At 39.9% G+C, this 18,105-nt stretch overlaps 1 protein-coding gene across 1 annotated transcript in view; it reads left to right on the forward strand.

The window, feature by feature from the left end:
* Positions 1–15,024, forward strand: part of PUS7 (pseudouridine synthase 7) — a 59,811-nt gene extending 44,787 nt beyond the window's left edge. The window contains exons 10-16 of the mRNA XM_026503878.4: positions 4,379–4,440; positions 5,449–5,609; positions 6,549–6,675; positions 8,151–8,252; positions 10,870–10,999; positions 12,134–12,225; positions 13,034–15,024. Of these exons, the coding sequence (XP_026359663.1) occupies positions 4,379–4,440; positions 5,449–5,609; positions 6,549–6,675; positions 8,151–8,252; positions 10,870–10,999; positions 12,134–12,225; positions 13,034–13,170 (811 nt within the window). The 3' untranslated portion in view covers positions 13,171–15,024. The remainder of the gene's footprint in view (positions 1–4,378; positions 4,441–5,448; positions 5,610–6,548; positions 6,676–8,150; positions 8,253–10,869; positions 11,000–12,133; positions 12,226–13,033) is intronic.
* Positions 15,025–18,105: the final 3,081 nt, after the last annotated feature.

Raw genomic sequence — 18,105 nt, forward strand, 5'->3', positions numbered from 1 at the left:
GAAGAACAGCCATGGGACCCTGCCAATATTATACTCCAAAGATAATGTAAAATGGCTAATGAAAATGAGATCAGATTTATCAGAAAGGAACAAAAATTGCATTGCAGGCCCTAAATATAGAGTCAGTATATAGCCCATTCAAAATTCCAAACCAACAGTTTCCATAATGTAAGAATATTTTCTAGCTTCAGAGCCACCCACTATTACCATCATAGGACCTCCTAAGGAAAAAACAAAACAAACCTTAGTATATAGATTAAAGATGGAAGAATGACATAGCCAAAGTTTTTAAAGAACTCTTACAACTCAAAGACAAAAGGGACAAATAACTGTCTAAAAATAGGCAAGTGATCTGAGGAGACATTTCTCCAAAGAACATTGACTAATGGCCAGTAAGCACACAAAAAGATGTTCCGCATCATTAGGGAATCACTGATCGTTAGGGAAAAGCAGTTCAAAACCACAATGAGCTATCACTTCATATCCACGATGATAGCTAAAATCAAAAAGACAGACAATAACAGGTGCTGGTGAGAATGTGGAGAAGTTGGAACCCTCATGTGCTGCTGGTAGAAATGTAAAACGGGTAACAGCCTGGCCAGTCCCCAAAAGGTTAAATGTAGAGTTACCATATGACTCAGCTGTTGTCCTCCTAGGTATATATTCAGGAATTGAAAACGTGTTCACACAAAAATTTACACCAATGTTTATAGCAGCCAAAAAAAAAAAAAAAAAGGAAACAGCCCAGATGTCCATCGACTGATACATGGATAAAGAAAATGTGATGTATCCATACAATGGAATATTATTCAACAATAAAAAGAGAATGGAGTACTGACACCTGCTACAATATGGATGGACCTTGAAAACATGCTAAGTGAAAGAAGCCAGTCACAAAAGGGAGGATATTATAGGATTCATTTATATGAACTATTCAGAATAGGCAAATGCATAGAGACAGAAAGTTGGTTAGCAATTGCCTACCTCTGAGGGAGGGATAATGGAGAGAGACTACTGATGGGTGTAGGATTTCTTTTTGGGTGATAAAAATGTCCCAAAATGATTGTGTGACGTTACACAATTCTGTGAGGATACCAAAAGCCATTGAATCGTGCACTTAAATGGATGAATTATATGAATATTTGAGTCATACCCCAGTAAAGCTGTTTTTTTTTTTTTTAATGGAATAAATCCTTGCATATATGGTCAAATGATTGTCGACAAGGGCAACTCTAAGACCATTCAATGGGGAGAGGACAGTCTTTTCAACAAATTGTGTTGGGGAAATTGGATATACATATTAAAAAATGAAGTTGGACCCTTCACATCATTACACGTTGTCTCACACCATTTATAAGAATTAACTCAAAATAGATCCAAGACCTGAACCTACTACAACTATAAAATTAGGGGAAAACCTCATGATATTTGATTGCCAATTTCTTGGATAGAACAATAGGTTGGACTCCATAAATTAAAAATACTTATATACAAAGGACGCTATCAACAGAATGAAAAAGCAGTCCACAGAATGGGAGAAAATATTTGCAAATTATATATCTGATGAGGGGTTAATATCCAAAACACATAGAGTTCCTACAACTCAACAATAAGAAAACAACTTGATTAAAAATGGGCAAGGAACTTGAATAGACCTTCCATCAAAGAAGAAATACAAATGACTAATAAACAAATAATGAAAAGATGCTCAATATTAGTAATCATTAAGGAAATTCAAATCAAAACCGTAATGAGATAATTTTTTATACCCGTTAAAAAGACCATTATTTAAAAAAAAACAAGTGTTGGTGAAGATGTGGAGAAATGGGAACCCTTGTGCATTGCTGGGGGGAATATAAAATGGACCAGCCTCTGTGGAAAATGATATGGTAATTCTTCAGAACATCAAATGTAGAATCACCATGTGATCCATAAATTCCATTTTTGAATATCTACCCAAAAGAAGTGAAAGCAAACACTCAACAAATATTTACACACTCATGTTTTTTAGAGTATTCATAACAACCAAAATGTGGAAGCAACCAAGTGTCCATTAACAGATGAATGTTACATAGGTACGATGGAGAATCCTTCAGCTTTGACAGGAAGGAAATTCTACACATGCTACAACATGAATAGACCTCGAGAACTTTTATGCTAAATGAAATAAGCCAGTCACAAAAGGACAGATACTGTGTAATTCCTCTTACACGAAGTACCTAGAATAGTTAGGTTCCCACATAAAGTAGAGCAGTGGTTGCCAGGAGATGGGAGGTCTTTAATGTGTGCAGTTTCAGTTGAGGAAGATGTAAAGGTTCTGGGGGCAGGTCGTCCTGATGGTTACACACAATACGAATGTATTCAGTGCTGTAGAACTGTACACTTTAAAAATGGCTAAAATTAAGAGTTTTATGTTACGCATATTTTATATAATTTTAAAAAGCTGTAAGAAGGAAAAATAATGTAAGAAAAGTAGAAAACATCTTAATGTGTAGAGGGCCTCTTGTAAAGCTAATCTGCATATTTAATATGGCAATATATACTGAACTTTCATGTATATGGTAGCAACCTAAGAAACTTTGTAATATATTACACCACGTGTTGGCAGACCTTTTCTGTGAAGGGCCAGATAGTAAATATCTTGGACTTTGTGGGCCATGGAGTGTTCGTAGCAGGTAGTCAGCTCTGCTGTTAAAACAGTGTGAAACCAGTCACACGCAGTGCGTCGTCAGTGCATGAGCACCAGTGTTTTACAGTAAACCTATTTCCAAAATCAAGTGACCAGCCAGGTAACAGGTTTTTGAACACAGACGTCTTCTTCTAGAATACAGAAGGACCAGTGCCCGGTCCTGAACTAGTTCTCCACTCTCTGGAGGTGTTGCGGCTAGCCTAGCCAGCTCCATAATGTGTCACCCAGGAGAGTACTGGAAGACTGATACGGTATGGCTTCTTCCAGGACTGCAAGGATGGCCAGCAGTAAGAAATCTGTTGTGTAGTAAGTCACACTAGTAGATAAAAAAATCCATATGATCATATCGTTGGATACCAAACAGCATTTTACATAGTTTAATATGCAAAAATATCCCATAGAGGTTAACTAAAATATGAAAAATAAAAAACCCAGTTAACTAAAAGAAAGGGTTTCTATATTCTTATAGTAGGGAAGGTCTGTCTTTTTTAAAAGATTATTTATTTTAGAGAGCAGGACAGAGTGGGGGGGTGGAGGAGGAGAGAGAGATAATCTCAAGCAGACTCCCCGATGAACATGGAGCCTGATTTGGGCCTCCCTATAGAGCTCGATCCCGAGATCATGAGATCATGAGATCATGACCTGAGCTGAAACCAAGATTTGGACACTTACCCGACTGAGCCACCCAGGTGCCCCTAGGGAAGGCCTTTCTAAGCATGACTCTAACACCAGAAATCTTAACTGGAAAGAATTTCAGCTATGATACACAAAACAGAATTTTCGTATGGCAAATTGTAATAAAAGTTAAAGGAAAAATTGGATATGCTTATAGATGTATCAGAAAAGTCATGGGGGCACCTGGTTGGCTCGGTCAGTGGAGCATGTGACTCTTGATCTTGGGGTTGTGAGTTCTAGCCCCACATTGGGTATAGAGATTACTTAAAAATAAAATCTTTAGGGAGCTCCTGGGTGGCTCAGTTGATTAAGCATCTGCCTTTGGCTCAGGTCATGATCCCGAGTCCTGGGATCATGGATTTTGGGTTCCCTACTCAGCGGGGAGTCTGTTTCTCCCTCTGTCCCCTCATTCCCTCTTGCTCTTTGTTGCTTTCTCTGTCAAATAAATAAAATCTTTAAAAAAAAAATAAAATCTTTTTTTTTAAGCCATGAAAAATACTCTGTCAAGTGTTGATTTATAGTGTTAATTAGATAACATGCAGCCTTTCTTATGTACTATTAAATTTTTGAGAAGCATATAATCAGCAAGAATAATGGGAAGGATAAAGTGTTATTTATTCTGTTTGTCTAGGCAAGAAGGTATTTAACAAGGGGGAGAAATTTCTTGAGAAGTTTCAAATAAGTTTTACTGCAGAAAGACTTAACTTTGATTTATACAGATAATACTATGTGTAACAGCTTACTGAGTTGGTTACTGTTCATACTATCAGCATTTTAAAACTGTGACGTGATGCTGAATGTTAATGAGTGAACCTGCCCTTCATTTTGTTCTCTCTTGTTTTTAAGTTCTTTTGACATTTACGTCGGAAACCTTTGTCATTATATTGGTTTCTCAGCTTCCTTTTAGATTTAATAAAATATATACAGTTAACATGGTTTGTGACTGCACAGATTTTGGCATATAAAATTCATCTGACTGCAAAATTAAGTAAAATAAATAATGTTTAATTTTAGAGCTATCCTACAGAATTCCTGGACTGAAGTCATGGATTTAATATTGAAACCCCGTTCTGGAGGTGAGAATAAAATTCATGTTAATGAAAAAAAAGAAATAGAATATCTTGTTAGGTATTTGTGGAATTCCTTTGCATAAAAAGTATGTGTGCATATTGGGGGTGGTTATTTCAGAATTTTAAAGATTGTTTTTACAGTAAAATAAAAAGGATAGTTCATTTTTTCCCCACAAATTCTATGTGTATATATATATATATATATGTGAGATTTATAATTTGTATTCTGTTTTCAGCTGTTTAGCTCATCTAATTTATTCATTCATAAATGAATACATTTATTTCTTTTTCCCCATGCACTACTAAATCTCCGAACATGCAGGAATCCAGACACATTGCACTTGTGGTGAATGTGTTAAAGCATAGTGTAATACAGAATGTAAAAACTGGGCCAAAAAATGTGGAGGGTTTTTAGTTTGAAGAGTTTGTCAAAAACTTCCAGAAAGTACCTCTACATTCATACCGTATGAAAAAAGATTTAAATACTACTGTACAAGGTCACCTGGGTGACTCAGTTAAGCGTTCGACTCTTGATTTCGGCCCAGGTCTCGATCACAGGGTCGTGAGTTTGAGCCTCACGTTGGGCTCCATGCCCTTTAAAAAAAAAAACCAAAAAACACTACTGAACAAATTATCAAAACAATTATGCCCTTGGGGTAATAATTCATTTGCAAATTAAAAGAGATAAAATTGTCTAATTTTAAGGACAGTGACCTATTAAATTTGCCAACACTGTAGAAAAAGAGAAGGAAGAAAGGAGTACCTCGGTTTTGTCTTGTGTTTAATCAGCTGTGATCATGGAACAGTAATGGTCTTTAAATCCTGGGGTGGTGGTAGGTGGACAAAGCCGGCTCATTCAGTACGCTCTACCTGTCCCGCCTTTTCACATTCTCATGGGTATTCTCATGTGAGCAGAAGCTTTTTCCAATGTTGTGTTCCTTAGGAAGCACATTAAGTTACAGAAATCTATCTTTTCAATAAATTGTTTTAATCACAGCTTTTTATTTCCCCCAGCCGAAAAGGGCTACTTGGTTAAGTGCAGGGAAGAGTGGGCGAAGACCAAAGACCCAGCCGCTGCCCTCAGAAAACTTCCTGTCAAAAGGTGTGTGGAAGGGCAGCTGCTTCGAGGACTTTCAAAATATGGAATGAAGAATATAGTCTCTGCATTTGGCATAGTGAGTGCTATTTGTGAAGTCAGGCAAATGACTTGAGGTGGCTTAATGCTTTTTAAATTTTATCGTTAAATATTTTACTAAATTTTGAAAGAGCAGAAGGGAAATAAGGATCCTTCGGTGATCTCTGAGTGCCGTGTTACCTAAGTGATCCTTGGTTGTTCCCTGAACGGTGATGGGGGTGGAGGGTGGGTGCGGGAATGTTGGCAATATTTATTAATGTTGAGGGCATGAGAAAAGCATTAAGGTGGAAAATATTATCTACAAGGAAATTTAAATTAACCATCGTGGTACTTCAGAAATTCAGTCTGTCTGAGAGTTCCTTTCTTGATCATTCTCCAGCATCAGCGCTGTAACCTACCTAAGAGGTTGTATGAGAAATGGTTTACATGATTGCATTTCCGTTTGGTTTCTTCGTGGTGGTCCAGCAGTGGGTACCATCTTTGCATGTGTGGCCTATGCTAGTATTCGGATATCTATAACCCAGAATAGACTGAAGGTTAACTCTTCAACTTCAGTCTTATTTAATCTTCCCCAGGCAAACAAAAAAAGCAGAATTTTAAATCAGTTGTCCATTCAGTCATTTAGGTTTTTTCCTTCTATGGAATTATCAGGAAGAAAGCACTGTTTGCTCTGTAAGTGGTGTGTAAATTTCTACGGTTTAAGCACTGTGTCTTTGATTCAGGATATAGTTCCCCCGCAGTTGCTTTATTTGCACGAATGCATGGCAACCAGTGCAGTTGGAGCCGACTGTGAACACCCTGTAGTCAGAGGGGTTCTGTGTCTAACACTGGTTGCTATGTGTCAGTCACTGTGACATTCAGGGTATGAGCTTCTTGTCCTAGGGTCACCACTAAACAAGTGATATGTCTTGGAAATTACAGTACTTTAAATATTCAGAATATGTATTTTTTTCCTTGCCTGTTTTTTAATTCCTTTCAGATACCAAGAAATAATCGCTTAATGTATATTCATAGCTATCAAAGCTATGTATGGAATAACATGGTAAGCAAGAGAATAGAAGAGTACGGACTGAAGCCTGTTCCAGGGGACCTTGTTCTCAAAGGAGGTAAAAAGGCAAATATCCTCATTTTTCCACCCAACTAGGGTTAGTTATTTGACACTAGTGCTTAAAATCTGGCCCGGCCACTACTTAAGAGATAGAGAGATGTCTAGTAAGGTTGAAATGGAAAGACATTGTAAACTCAGATTGAACAGTTTGGATCTGTGTCTTTAATGAAAATATATATCCAATTTGGGGCTCCTCGGTGGCTCAGTCGGTTAAGTGTCTGCCTTTGGCTCAGGTCATGATCTCGGGGTCCTGGGATTGAGCCCCGCATCCATCCCTACTCAGCGGGGAGTCTGCTTCTCCCCTTCCCTCTGTCTGCTGCTCCCCCTGCCTATGCTCTCTGTCTCTCTCTGTCAAATGAATAAATAAAATCTTTAAAAAAAAAAAAGAAAAGAAAAGAAAAAAATATATATCCAATTTGAGTAAGTGCCTAACTCGCTCTGGGTCTCTGGGCCTCCATTTTCTCAGCTAGAATAAGATTTGGACTTAATGTCGCCTTACATCTTTTTCCAAACTGTAACCTGGGTCTAGCAAATACTCCCCTCTGCTTCCGGATGTACCTCAGCCTCTCAGCTGTTGTCTGCCAGTTTTAAAGAGTTTCTTTAAGTCAACACTTGATTGGAGCTCGCTTTACATGCGGGCCATGATATAACAGACATTTAGTGCATACCCTGTGCCCGCAGCATTCAGAAAACACACAAATGATCCCATCTGATGCTGAGCCCTCACCATGGGCCAGGCCTTTTGCTGAGCCCTTTGTCGACAGCTTCTGGTTTAAAGCTCTCAGAGTATTCTGTCAAGTAGTGTCTCTGTTCTTCAGACGAGGTTCACAAGGTTCCACAGCTGGTTAAAAAAAGAAAAGGCAGGAATTCAGAATCAAGGTCTGCCTGTTTCCACAGTCCCCATGCTTCCGGTGTACCCGGCTGTCCTTCTGCTCTCTGAACACATAGCCTGCTCGTCTGCATGTATCCCCGATAACTCCACGAAGGTGTCTGTTGAGAAATTTTGATTATCCTGGATTAATAGTTTTTAACCTATCCAATGTTGATTATATCTAGTTATTTTAATGTCCCATGTGCCATTACATTTCATCTTCTAAATGCAGACTGATTTTTTAAATTATTCTCTTAGCAAAATGCATCCATTGGTGATAGCGTTCTAGATAGTATTTTGTAGTGTTGCTTAAAAAGGAGCTGCTTTTTTTAAAGCAAACATTCTAAAAAATTGAGGGTGCAGCTGAGAAATAATTTTTTTTTGACTTTCCACTCGTTCTCAGTCATGATTTGTATTTCTTGGGTAGAGCAGAAAGGACAAAAAGATCTCTAACTTCATGTCTTTAAGCTTTGTAGGCCACTCAGCCTGTGTCCACTTGCACATCTGACTTCTTAGATGTGTATAATTTTAGAAGATCAGGCTCTTGAAAATATTACCTATTTTCACATTTTTTCTTAATTTCTCTATTTGTGATTTTGCAGCTACAGCCACCTACATTGATGAAGAAGATGTTAATAATTACTCAATCCATGATGTGGTAATGCCCTTGCCAGGTTTCGATGTTACCTACCCAAAGCATAAAAGTAAGTTCCTTGTCTGGGGAAAATAGTTATAACAAAGTCTGAAGTATTTAAGCCATTGGCCACCAAGCGTAGAGAGACGGGAAAAAATCAGTATTTGAAATATAATTTTAGAACTTTGATTTCCATCAGACTTGAAAATGTTTTGATTTTAAGCATTTATAAACCACGTTTACATATAAAGTCCCCCAGGAAGGGATGTATTCAGATGGATAATTTAAAATTAAAAAAAAAAAAATTTTTTTTTAAGTCATCTCTACACCTAACATGGGACTCGAACTTATAACCCCAGGATCAAGAGTCACATGATTCACCGGCTAAGCCAGCCAGGCGTCCCTGGATAATTAAATTAAGAAACAGAAAGGTGGTGGTGGTGGTGGTGGCAGTAGTAGGAGTAGTTATAGTAGTATTGGTATTATTGTTACTAGTGTTGCTGTTATTATTGGCATTATTTAAATTTCTGAAATCCACTAATTCTTATTAAGGATAAGAAGGCTTTGGAAAAAGTCACTGAGAAAGTGAACGGACAGTCCTACTTTAACATTGCTTCTTTTAGCCTTTTTTGTTTGACACCATGTAAGTAATACCTGCTTACTGTGTTTTAAAAGTCAACGAGCACAGAAGTTTATAGAGTGAAAAGTTAGAATTCACTCCCCTTATTTCCCGTTCTCCATCGGCTGTTATGAATTACTTCCCTTACCTTCATGGATTAGGGTTGGGGGGGTGGGTGGACTGGAACTTTCATTGTTCAAGGATTCAGAAATTTTAAAAAAGAAAGCAGCTCTGAGCATGAGACCAGCTTGGTGGATCTGACCCTGGAAGTTTACTCCTAGCCAGAACTGATCTGTGGGAGGTTATTGTAAAAAAATCTTTTCTTTTGGGGCGCCTGTGTGGCTAAATTGGTTAAGCATGCAACTCTTGATTGCAGCTCAGGTCTTGATCCCAGGGTCATGAGTTCAGGCCCCACATTGGGCTCCCAGCCTACTTCAAACAAACAAACAAACAAAAACCATCTTTTCTCTCAAGGGACCAGAATGTCCCTTATCCATGTTATATTCCTTGAAATTGTGCAAGTTATAGAATGATTAGGTATTAACACCCTTCTTTGATAATGCAAATACTTAAAAAAATTCATCTGCTGCTTACATGTTGATTAACACAATCAGATTGCTGTGTTCCTAATACTTATGTGACGTTGACTTCACTGAGGGACAGGAGTAGAGATGAGGAGGAGAGAATGACTGGGGAGACGAGGGAAGGGGTGGGCAGGGTCTGCCTAGCCTAATGGCTCAGTGGGGCCCCGAGGAGACACTGCTACTGGAACTAGTGAGAAGGAAAGCACTTAAGATGCTCAGAGCCACTCTTGCTCTCTTTCCAAGAAAGAAAAAGTAAACATGCTTTTCTTCTTTCGTGTACCTCTCAGGAACAGAAATGTGGGTTAATACCAGATAAGACATAAATTCAGCACAACCTTTGACCAAGCCGATCATGAAAATCTTGTGGGTAAAACAGGGGCTGACAGACTGGATTGGTGCTGGTTTGGGCCCGGGGGTTGGTAACATACACACACACTCGGCGTCCAGTAGTGCGCAATTCAGGGATCCCTGTTGTCTTATAGGTGTGTTGTAAGGGGGTCTTTCCTTCACCCTAGTCTACCCAGTATTTTTTATGAATAACTTGAATAAAGAAATCTGTTTATCATGTTTGCAAATTATGTTACCCAGAATGGCTAATACTAATTATATGAAAAGTAAGTTTTTTAAAAGAACTGCAGAAGGCATTGAACATAGGGTTAAATGTAAATTGTTACTTTTGTAAAGGCCTAGTTTGATAGTAGTCTACATAAAGATTCTGGAGTTATTACTAAACATCAGGCTGCTACCCTGAGGCCAGTGAAGGGTTTTGTGGGGAATACAGAAATGGCAGAGGAGGGACAGGTGGAGGACCGGTTGTGTGACCTAGAGAAAATACGGCTTAAAGGGCCAATACTCATGAGTACGTGTGGAAGAGGGCAGTGAAACTGCTGTGTTCCAAAGCAGTCAACAGAAGTTCTAAAAAGACAGATTTCAGCTTGGAATAAGAACTTTCTGACAATTGTGTTCCTCACAAAAAAGTGGTTACCCCTAACTGGCCTCATGCAAACAAAGGCCTGGATGACTGTCTCTCTTGGGTGTTATAAAAAAGATTCCACATCAGGTGTGAGGCTGAGCCCAGATGGTTTTCCAGGTCTCTTACTTTTATGTATATTTATTATTTATATCTGCCTTCCAGAAAGAGTTTGAGGCCTCTCTACATTGTCTCTTCCAACTCTGAGCATGTATAAATTGTATTAATAACTTCTGATGGAATGTTTTTTGTAGTTAGCTTAAAAACCTTACACTCCAGGTACTGTGGCTGCTTGCAAGAGATAACTTACAAGTTGGTCCAGTCTAAGCTGGGGACACCTAGCCCTGGGAGTAAGTCCCTAAATTTTGATTCCAGAGAACAGGCTGGATGATAAATTAGAGGGACTGGTTTTGTTAGGGTGATCTAACTGAATTTACGTCTTACTCTCTTTGTAGTCTAGCTGAAGGTAGCTTGCTGGCATGCTGCATTCCAACTAACGTTTTGTGTTTTATAGTTAGTGAAGCCTACAGGGAAATGCTCACAGCGGACAATCTGGATATTGACAACATGAGACACAAAATTCGAGATTATTCCTTATCAGGGGCCTACCGAAAGATCATTATTCGTCCTCAGAATGTCAGTTGGTGAGTGATAGTCTGGAATGAAAGAGAACTAAATTATGATGTGAGATTGAAAGCTTTTGCATCACTTGTGTATTTTCCAGTATTTACAACCTGGTGTACAAGTGCTACTTGCTATTGTCACTATTATTATTGCTACTACTTGGAATTTTTCAAATCATCAGGAAACAAATGAGTGAAAGTGGTTAAGTTTACATTTTACTGACCTTGCTAAATTATTGAAGAAATGTGCAAAGAATAAAATTTTTCCGCATTAGTAAAAAATTGAGATTTGTTGGGGCACCTGAGTGGCTCAGGTAAGCATCCAGCTTGGTTTTGGCTCAGGTCATGATCTCAGGGTGGTGAGCTTGAGCCCTGCATCTGTCTCCAGAGTCTGCTTGAACCTCCCCCCCCTCCTATAAAATAAATAGAAAGAAAGAAATCTTCTAAAGATTGAGATTTGCTTACAGAGCTATCCCTGAGCAAGCTACCTTTATTCAGAATTAGCTGAGAGTTCCAAACGCTGATCTGTTTGTTTTAATATCATGTTTCTAAAGAGAAAAATATACATGTATTGGCTCATTTCAAATATTTCAGTACCTAAAGTAAACTAAAGCTTTAGTTGATAATTTTTAAAACTAAATATTGAATTAGTTGTTCATTGCCAGGAAGTTCTCTCTCTTCCCTCCATCTCTTTCTCTCTTTCTGTCTTCCCTCCTCTTCTCTGGGTTGTGGGATGAGGTTGGCCGTGTTGGACTTGGTCCTCCCCACTCCAGAGAGCAGTTCCTTGTGACTAACGCTGTGTTGTTAATAGTGAAAACCATTCTGGAGAAAACATAAATGCCATTATTCATTCATTCACATCTGTGCAAAGTTAAGTTTACTATTTATCAACTACGTATAAAGAGAAGTTCTATCCTAAGGAAACATTTTATATTTTTTTACATAGGCTGGCATCCTTCGTCACCTTGCTGTGTAATAATATAAAAGAAATACTCATGCGTAAGATCTGGTCCTATCCTGTTAATCGAATAGTCCCACCCAGAATTATTTCCAACAGACCTATGTGTTCTCCTTTCTAAGCAAATGGCAATGAGCTGCTTAGTACCTTTTATGGCAGTTCACATTCACACTTTTCTTTCTTTATGTGTTTTGAAGGGAAGTTGTTGCATACGATGATCCTAAAATTCCACTCTTCAACACAGATGTGGACAACCTGGAAGGGAAACCACCACCGGTGTTTGCTTCTGGTAAGTTTACTCAGCCATCAGTTCTGTGTCAACTGTGAAATGTTTTCTCAATCAAAAACATAAATTAAAGAAAAACTCCTGGGGCACCTAGGCGGCTCAGTTGGTTAAGCATCTGCCTTCGGCTCAGGTCATGATCCCAGGGTCCTGGGATCGAGCCTCGCGTTGGTCTCCCTGCCCAGTGGGGAGTCTGCTTCTCCTTCTCTCTCTGCCCTTCCCCCTGCTCATGCTTTGTCTCTGTCTCTCTCAAATAAATGAACAAAGTCTTCTAAAAGAAAGAAAGAAAAAACTCTTATAATCACCACCACCTTCCACCAGCTCGGTGATTTCTATTTTGTGTTTTGTCATCTTAGTTTCATGGCTATAGCTCGATAATTAAAATGGTAGATTTCGCTGAAAATGAAGGAACGTTACAGAAGGTTGTGGTGTTAGGTGATTGAGTATTTCCTCCACGACCACCCCTCCCCCCGAGTTAACACAGGTGAGTGAAAATCCAGGAACGGAGTCTAACACATGAAATTTGCATTGTCATTGTCAAATTCTTGCCGCCATTCCTTTGTCTGTTTTCACCCTATTGCTTTTGTGTCGTTTGCCCTTTTTATGAAGGTTCCAAGTAGAATTGCCGTAGGGATTAGCTGGATCATATACTCCCAGCTCTCACTTCCACGTTTCACTCTCGGAGGCCACACGGGGAGTAGCGCCTGAGGAAAGGAGCACGGTTGTTTCCTTTCTGTAGAGATGATATGACTCTCCCCAGTCTGTCTGCCGCTGCCTGCCTTTTCTGACCATTCTCTTCTCTCTTGCCTGGCAGAAGGCAAATACAGAGCTCTGAAGATGGATTTTTCTCTCCCTCCTTCTACCTACGCTACCATGGCCATTCGAGAAGTGCTAAAAATGGATACCAGCATCAAGAACCAGACCCAGCTGAACACCACCTGGCTCCGCTGAGTCCTTTCCCCCAGGTTTAGAAGATGCACACAAGTGTTTGCTGGCTTCCTGCTCATTTTTCTCTTAGTAGAGACCCATAGGTGTATTTTAGATCTTTGTAGCTAAAGATTATTAGTATTTTTCCAGGTTTTTATTAGCTTAATTTGCAATATTTGTACACATATACAAATCCTGAGGATCCTAATTCTAGCTCAGAGGATATAAATTGATCAGAATATATTTCAGGTGCTTAAATCATAGTAAAATGTCAGCTTTCCTGGCTTTATAATAATTTAAAAGGACTTTGGTTTGAAGTTGCAGTTTTAAGTTTTGCTACATTCTTAAAGGACAACATGAATTTTTAATGTATCCATGAATGGAGTATGCAAGGATGCATTTTAAGAGAAAATGAAACAAAACAAATCTTGACTATGAATAAATAAAATACCCCACCCGTCGCTATTAATACAAATACAGTACTCATGTTTATTTAAATGATAAGACATTTACAGGTTTATAAACAGAAAAGTGATTGTATCATCATCTAAATCCTATACCAGGTTTAGGTAAGTGTTGGTAGATCTTTCAGTTGCAATAGCTTTGCATTTATATTCTCATTGCCTTGCAGGACAGTTGCATTGATAGGGCCTGTTTTTCTCGATGTAAACACGTGCAGCTATTTTTGTTAGTCAAGGTCTGATTTTTACTCTAGGTGCCTTTTATGTTCAGAACTCCTTCCATCGGACTGGTTATTTGCCCCAAAATAAATGACAGCAGAGAAGAAAACTTTGAACCTTTCCAAGGGCTCCTCAAATCAGCAGCATCCACCTCTGTCACCTTCCGCGTAGGTGTTTCGGTTTCTGGCCTTGTGTAAAACTTGTCTCTGGCGTGAAAGGCTTAGTAGACCTTTCCAAGGGTGTGTGTGATGTAAGTGCACCGATTTTTATTTTCTACCATTTCTAGAACAAAATATAATAAATATTTTTTAAAACTCCTTTCTACTAGTTATATGTTAATCAAATAAATTATCTAAAACTGAGTGTGAATGAGAACCTTGGCCCAGACTGAGGGCAAGGAACGGAGTGAGTGAGGGATCCTCAGAGATGGTGTTGACACAAAGATGTGTCCTGCTCGGGTGTGAGATGTCATGAGAATAATACAGTTGAGTGTCAGGCTCTACGGCTGTTGGACCATGTTGGACTGGATTCAAGGTTATTCTTCCAGTAGCACCCCTCACTTGCTTTCCAGCCTGCTTTCTGGAGAGAAGAACGGAGAAAAGCTTCCCTACCAGGAACATCCCACCATGACAGTGTGAGTGACATTTGTCTCGTGTCTGGCGGTGGAAGACTGAGAACTGATTTTCAGCCCTTGTATTTTAATGGCGTCCATCGCACTGCAGAGGTGAAAAAGGACTAGAAATCTCATGGGAAAGAACCCTTTCAGCTGGCTGGTTTCTAAAGACTCTTCTGTCCTACAAAAGCTGAGATTGTTGAATGTATATGGGCCTGTTCGTACTTCGCAGTGCTAGTGAGTGACTTTCCTTCATCAGACTGATGAGTGAAGACGTGCTCGTGAAGGGGACCTGACTGCCTTGTGCAGGTGCATTTGGTAGCTCTGCATTTATACATTTACATTACTGGGGGGAAAAGTGAGGCTAAACTTAGAAATGTTGTCTTCATCTGGGAAATACTTAGGGCCCGATGGGATGAGTTCGTTTTCCTGCTGCGTTAGCCAACTGCCAGTTTGTGCATGTTTCCTCTCAAACACCACTGGGAAAATAATGATTCAAGGCAGAGTCTTAGAGCCGTTTTGGGACTTGGGGACCTCCCATCTAATGCCAGGGACTTGTCAGCTTGGAATAAATCATTGCCTTAACATCGATGTCAGGACATTTTGTTGATGTTAACAAAGGGGAGACATTTCTCTGAGGCAAATTTATAAGCCTGCAGGCAGCCTCTTCCTCAACATAAATATACCTTGTGTTCTCAGTTTTTGCCTAAAAAAAATAATAAAAGACCATTATTTTTTATTATGATGTAAACCCAGCACTATTAACTAAGAAGCTAAACAGTCACACTCATACATCAACTGTTTTATTCATGGTTTTATGTTGCAGATAGGAACTAGACAGCCATTAATGACACTAATAAAAAAATATTTCTTGGATGTATCCAACCAAAAAATTAGTAGCACCTGCAAGAGCACGTGGGTACGTACAACTTGACCAGCTGTGCCACACAGTACAAATGAGCACACACTGCTCTTTGTACCGGAATGCTTTTGTGGCCAATTTTGCACTAAAAACATAAAGATCGGTGTGTGTGATACACAATAGGATATAGGCAGGTGCATGTGTGTGTGTGTTCTAGTCTGTACTGACGTGTGGATGCGCGGTATTCTGAAGCAGAAACAGCGTACCATGTCATTACCACACGTGAAGAAGTGAAAGTACGATGGAACGGGGCGCCTGGGTGGCACAGCGGTTAAGCGTCTGCCTTCGGCTCAGGGCGTGATCCTGGGGTCCTGGGATCGAGCCCCACATCAGGCTCCTCTGCTATGAGCCTGCTTCTTCCTCTCCCACTCCCCCTGCTTGTGTTCCCTCTCTCGCTGGCTGTCTCTATCTCTGTCGAATAAATAAATAAAATCTTTAAAAAAAAAAAAAAAAGTACGATGGAAGAACTCAGAGCTGTGAATGGCCAGGTTCCGCCCTCCATAAATTGAAGAGTAGGCTTGCAGAGCCAAGGGTCACTTCACGGTTCTCTGTTCAGCGAAATCTGCTTTCTTAATTTCTAGGGCCATATTCCTATAGGCTCAGTTTTGGATCATGAACTTGAAAAATTGGAGGAAAAAGTATGGATGTTGCCTCCACGGGAAGGAAGGGAGCAAGTGTGTACACACATACACACACATACACATACAAAGATATGCTCACTTCTTACACAATTTCAAAAAAGACGCCCTTCTCTAATTAAGGGCTTTCCAAACTTGAGTGTGCATAGGACTCAGCCGGCAGTCTTGTATGCTGGGGGATGTACCTCAGGAACTCCAGGTGGAGTCAGAAATACTTGGCATTTCTAACACTCCCAGAGGGACCTGCTGCTAGTCTGCACACCGCACTTGGGGAAGCAAGGCTCTAGACCTGCAGTGGCCAGTGCAGCAGCCACCAGCCACAGAAGCTTAATTTAAATTTAAGTTAACTTTAAAAAAAAAAAGATCTTATTATTTATTTGACAGAGAGGGAGAGCACAAGCAAGGGGAGGGGCAGGCTCCGATGAGCAGGGAGCCCGATATGGGGCTTGATCCCAGGATCCCGGGATTGTGACCTGAGCCAAAGGCAGGTGCATAATTGACTGAGCCACCCAGGCTTCCCCCCCAAAAAAAATTATTTTTAAGTTAAAGTTTACAATTGAGCTTTTCAGTGGTAGCAGCCACTGTCCCACTGCTCCATTGCCGTGTATGGGCAGCAGCTGCTGTCCTGGGTGGCACTACTCTAGATACCACACATCAGTCACCCGAGGTTCGCAGGAGTCTGTGTTGATCAGGTGTGACACCCACGGGTCCTAATGATTAAGGCACATAGTACGTGTTCAGCATGTGCAGGTGGGATGACTGCAGTTAGATCCAGGGCTCACATTGACGATTTAAGAGTTCCCTCTTGAAATAGATCACCCTAAGAGTATTCCTTAAACTTGCTTCCATTTTCTGGTCTTCTCCAGGACCACCTGTGATCCTGTTTTCCTTCTCTTCTGCCCTTGCTTTGATCTAGGTACCTTGTCCAAAGATTTAGTAAACCCTGTCTTGGGAAAATCATCCCCCCAAACGTCTTAACTGCTGCAATTAATAATGTTCCTTCTTGGGGCACCGGGGTGACTTAGTCGGTTAAGTGTCTGCCTTCGACCCAGGTCATGATCCCAGTGTCCTGGGATCGAGCCCCGGCATCAGGCTTCCTGTTTAGCAGGGAGTCCGCACCCTCTCCCTCTCCCTGTGTGATCTCTCTTGAGCTCTCTCTCGAATAAATAAGATCTTCAAAAAAAAAAAATAATAAGGTTCCCCCTTGGCTGGCACACACTGTAGCTTCTAATGAAAGCGCAACTATAAAAAACAAGGATGGTTAGAGTCCACATGGTTTTGATGTCTAGCAGGAGTACAGTTTTGTGCTGCAGCTTTTCCACCTGTGTTGAAGACTCCAGGAGAGTGAGCAGTATGTAGAAGAGAGCAATAGGGAACTGTAATGGGAGACGTTATTCAAGACCCTTATCTTCTAATGTATACTTCCTATCGTGTCAAGAGCTTCAAATGTTGCTTTAGAACAGTGCTGTCCAAGAGAAATACAATGTGTACTCATATGTAATTTAAAATTTTCTAGTAGCCGTATTAAGATAGTAAAAAGATCCGTTGATAGGTGAAGGGGTAAAGACAATAGAATATTGCTCAGCTATGAAAAAGGATGAGATCTTAGCATTTACAACAACACGGATGGATTTAGAGGGTATAATGCTAAATGAAATAAGTCAGAAATACTATGTGATTTCATTTATGTGTAGAATCTGGAAAAAAAAAAAAGAGACCCATAAATTCAGAGAATAAACTGATAGTTGTCAGAGGAAAGGGGGGTAAGGGATAGATAATGGGTGAAGGGGTGTGGGAGATACAGACTTCAAGGAGTATGGAAGGAATAAGTCATGGGAATAAGAGGCACAGCTTAGGGAGTATGGTCAATAATGTCATAGCATTGTTACATTGTATGGTAACAGATGGTAGCTATACTTACGAGCACGGCATGAAGTATAGACTTGTCAAAGTACTATGATGTATTCCTGAAACTAATGTAACATTGTGTGTCATCTATACCTTAAAAAAGTGAAAAGGGCACTGGGCTGGCTTAGTTGGTAAGAGTGTATGACTCTTAATCTCAAGGTTGGGCGTGGAGATTACTTAAAAAAAAAAAATGATAAA

This window comes from Ursus arctos, unplaced genomic scaffold (assembly GCF_023065955.2).
Source record: "Ursus arctos isolate Adak ecotype North America unplaced genomic scaffold, UrsArc2.0 scaffold_3, whole genome shotgun sequence".
Lineage (NCBI taxonomy): Eukaryota > Metazoa > Chordata > Mammalia > Carnivora > Ursidae > Ursus > Ursus arctos.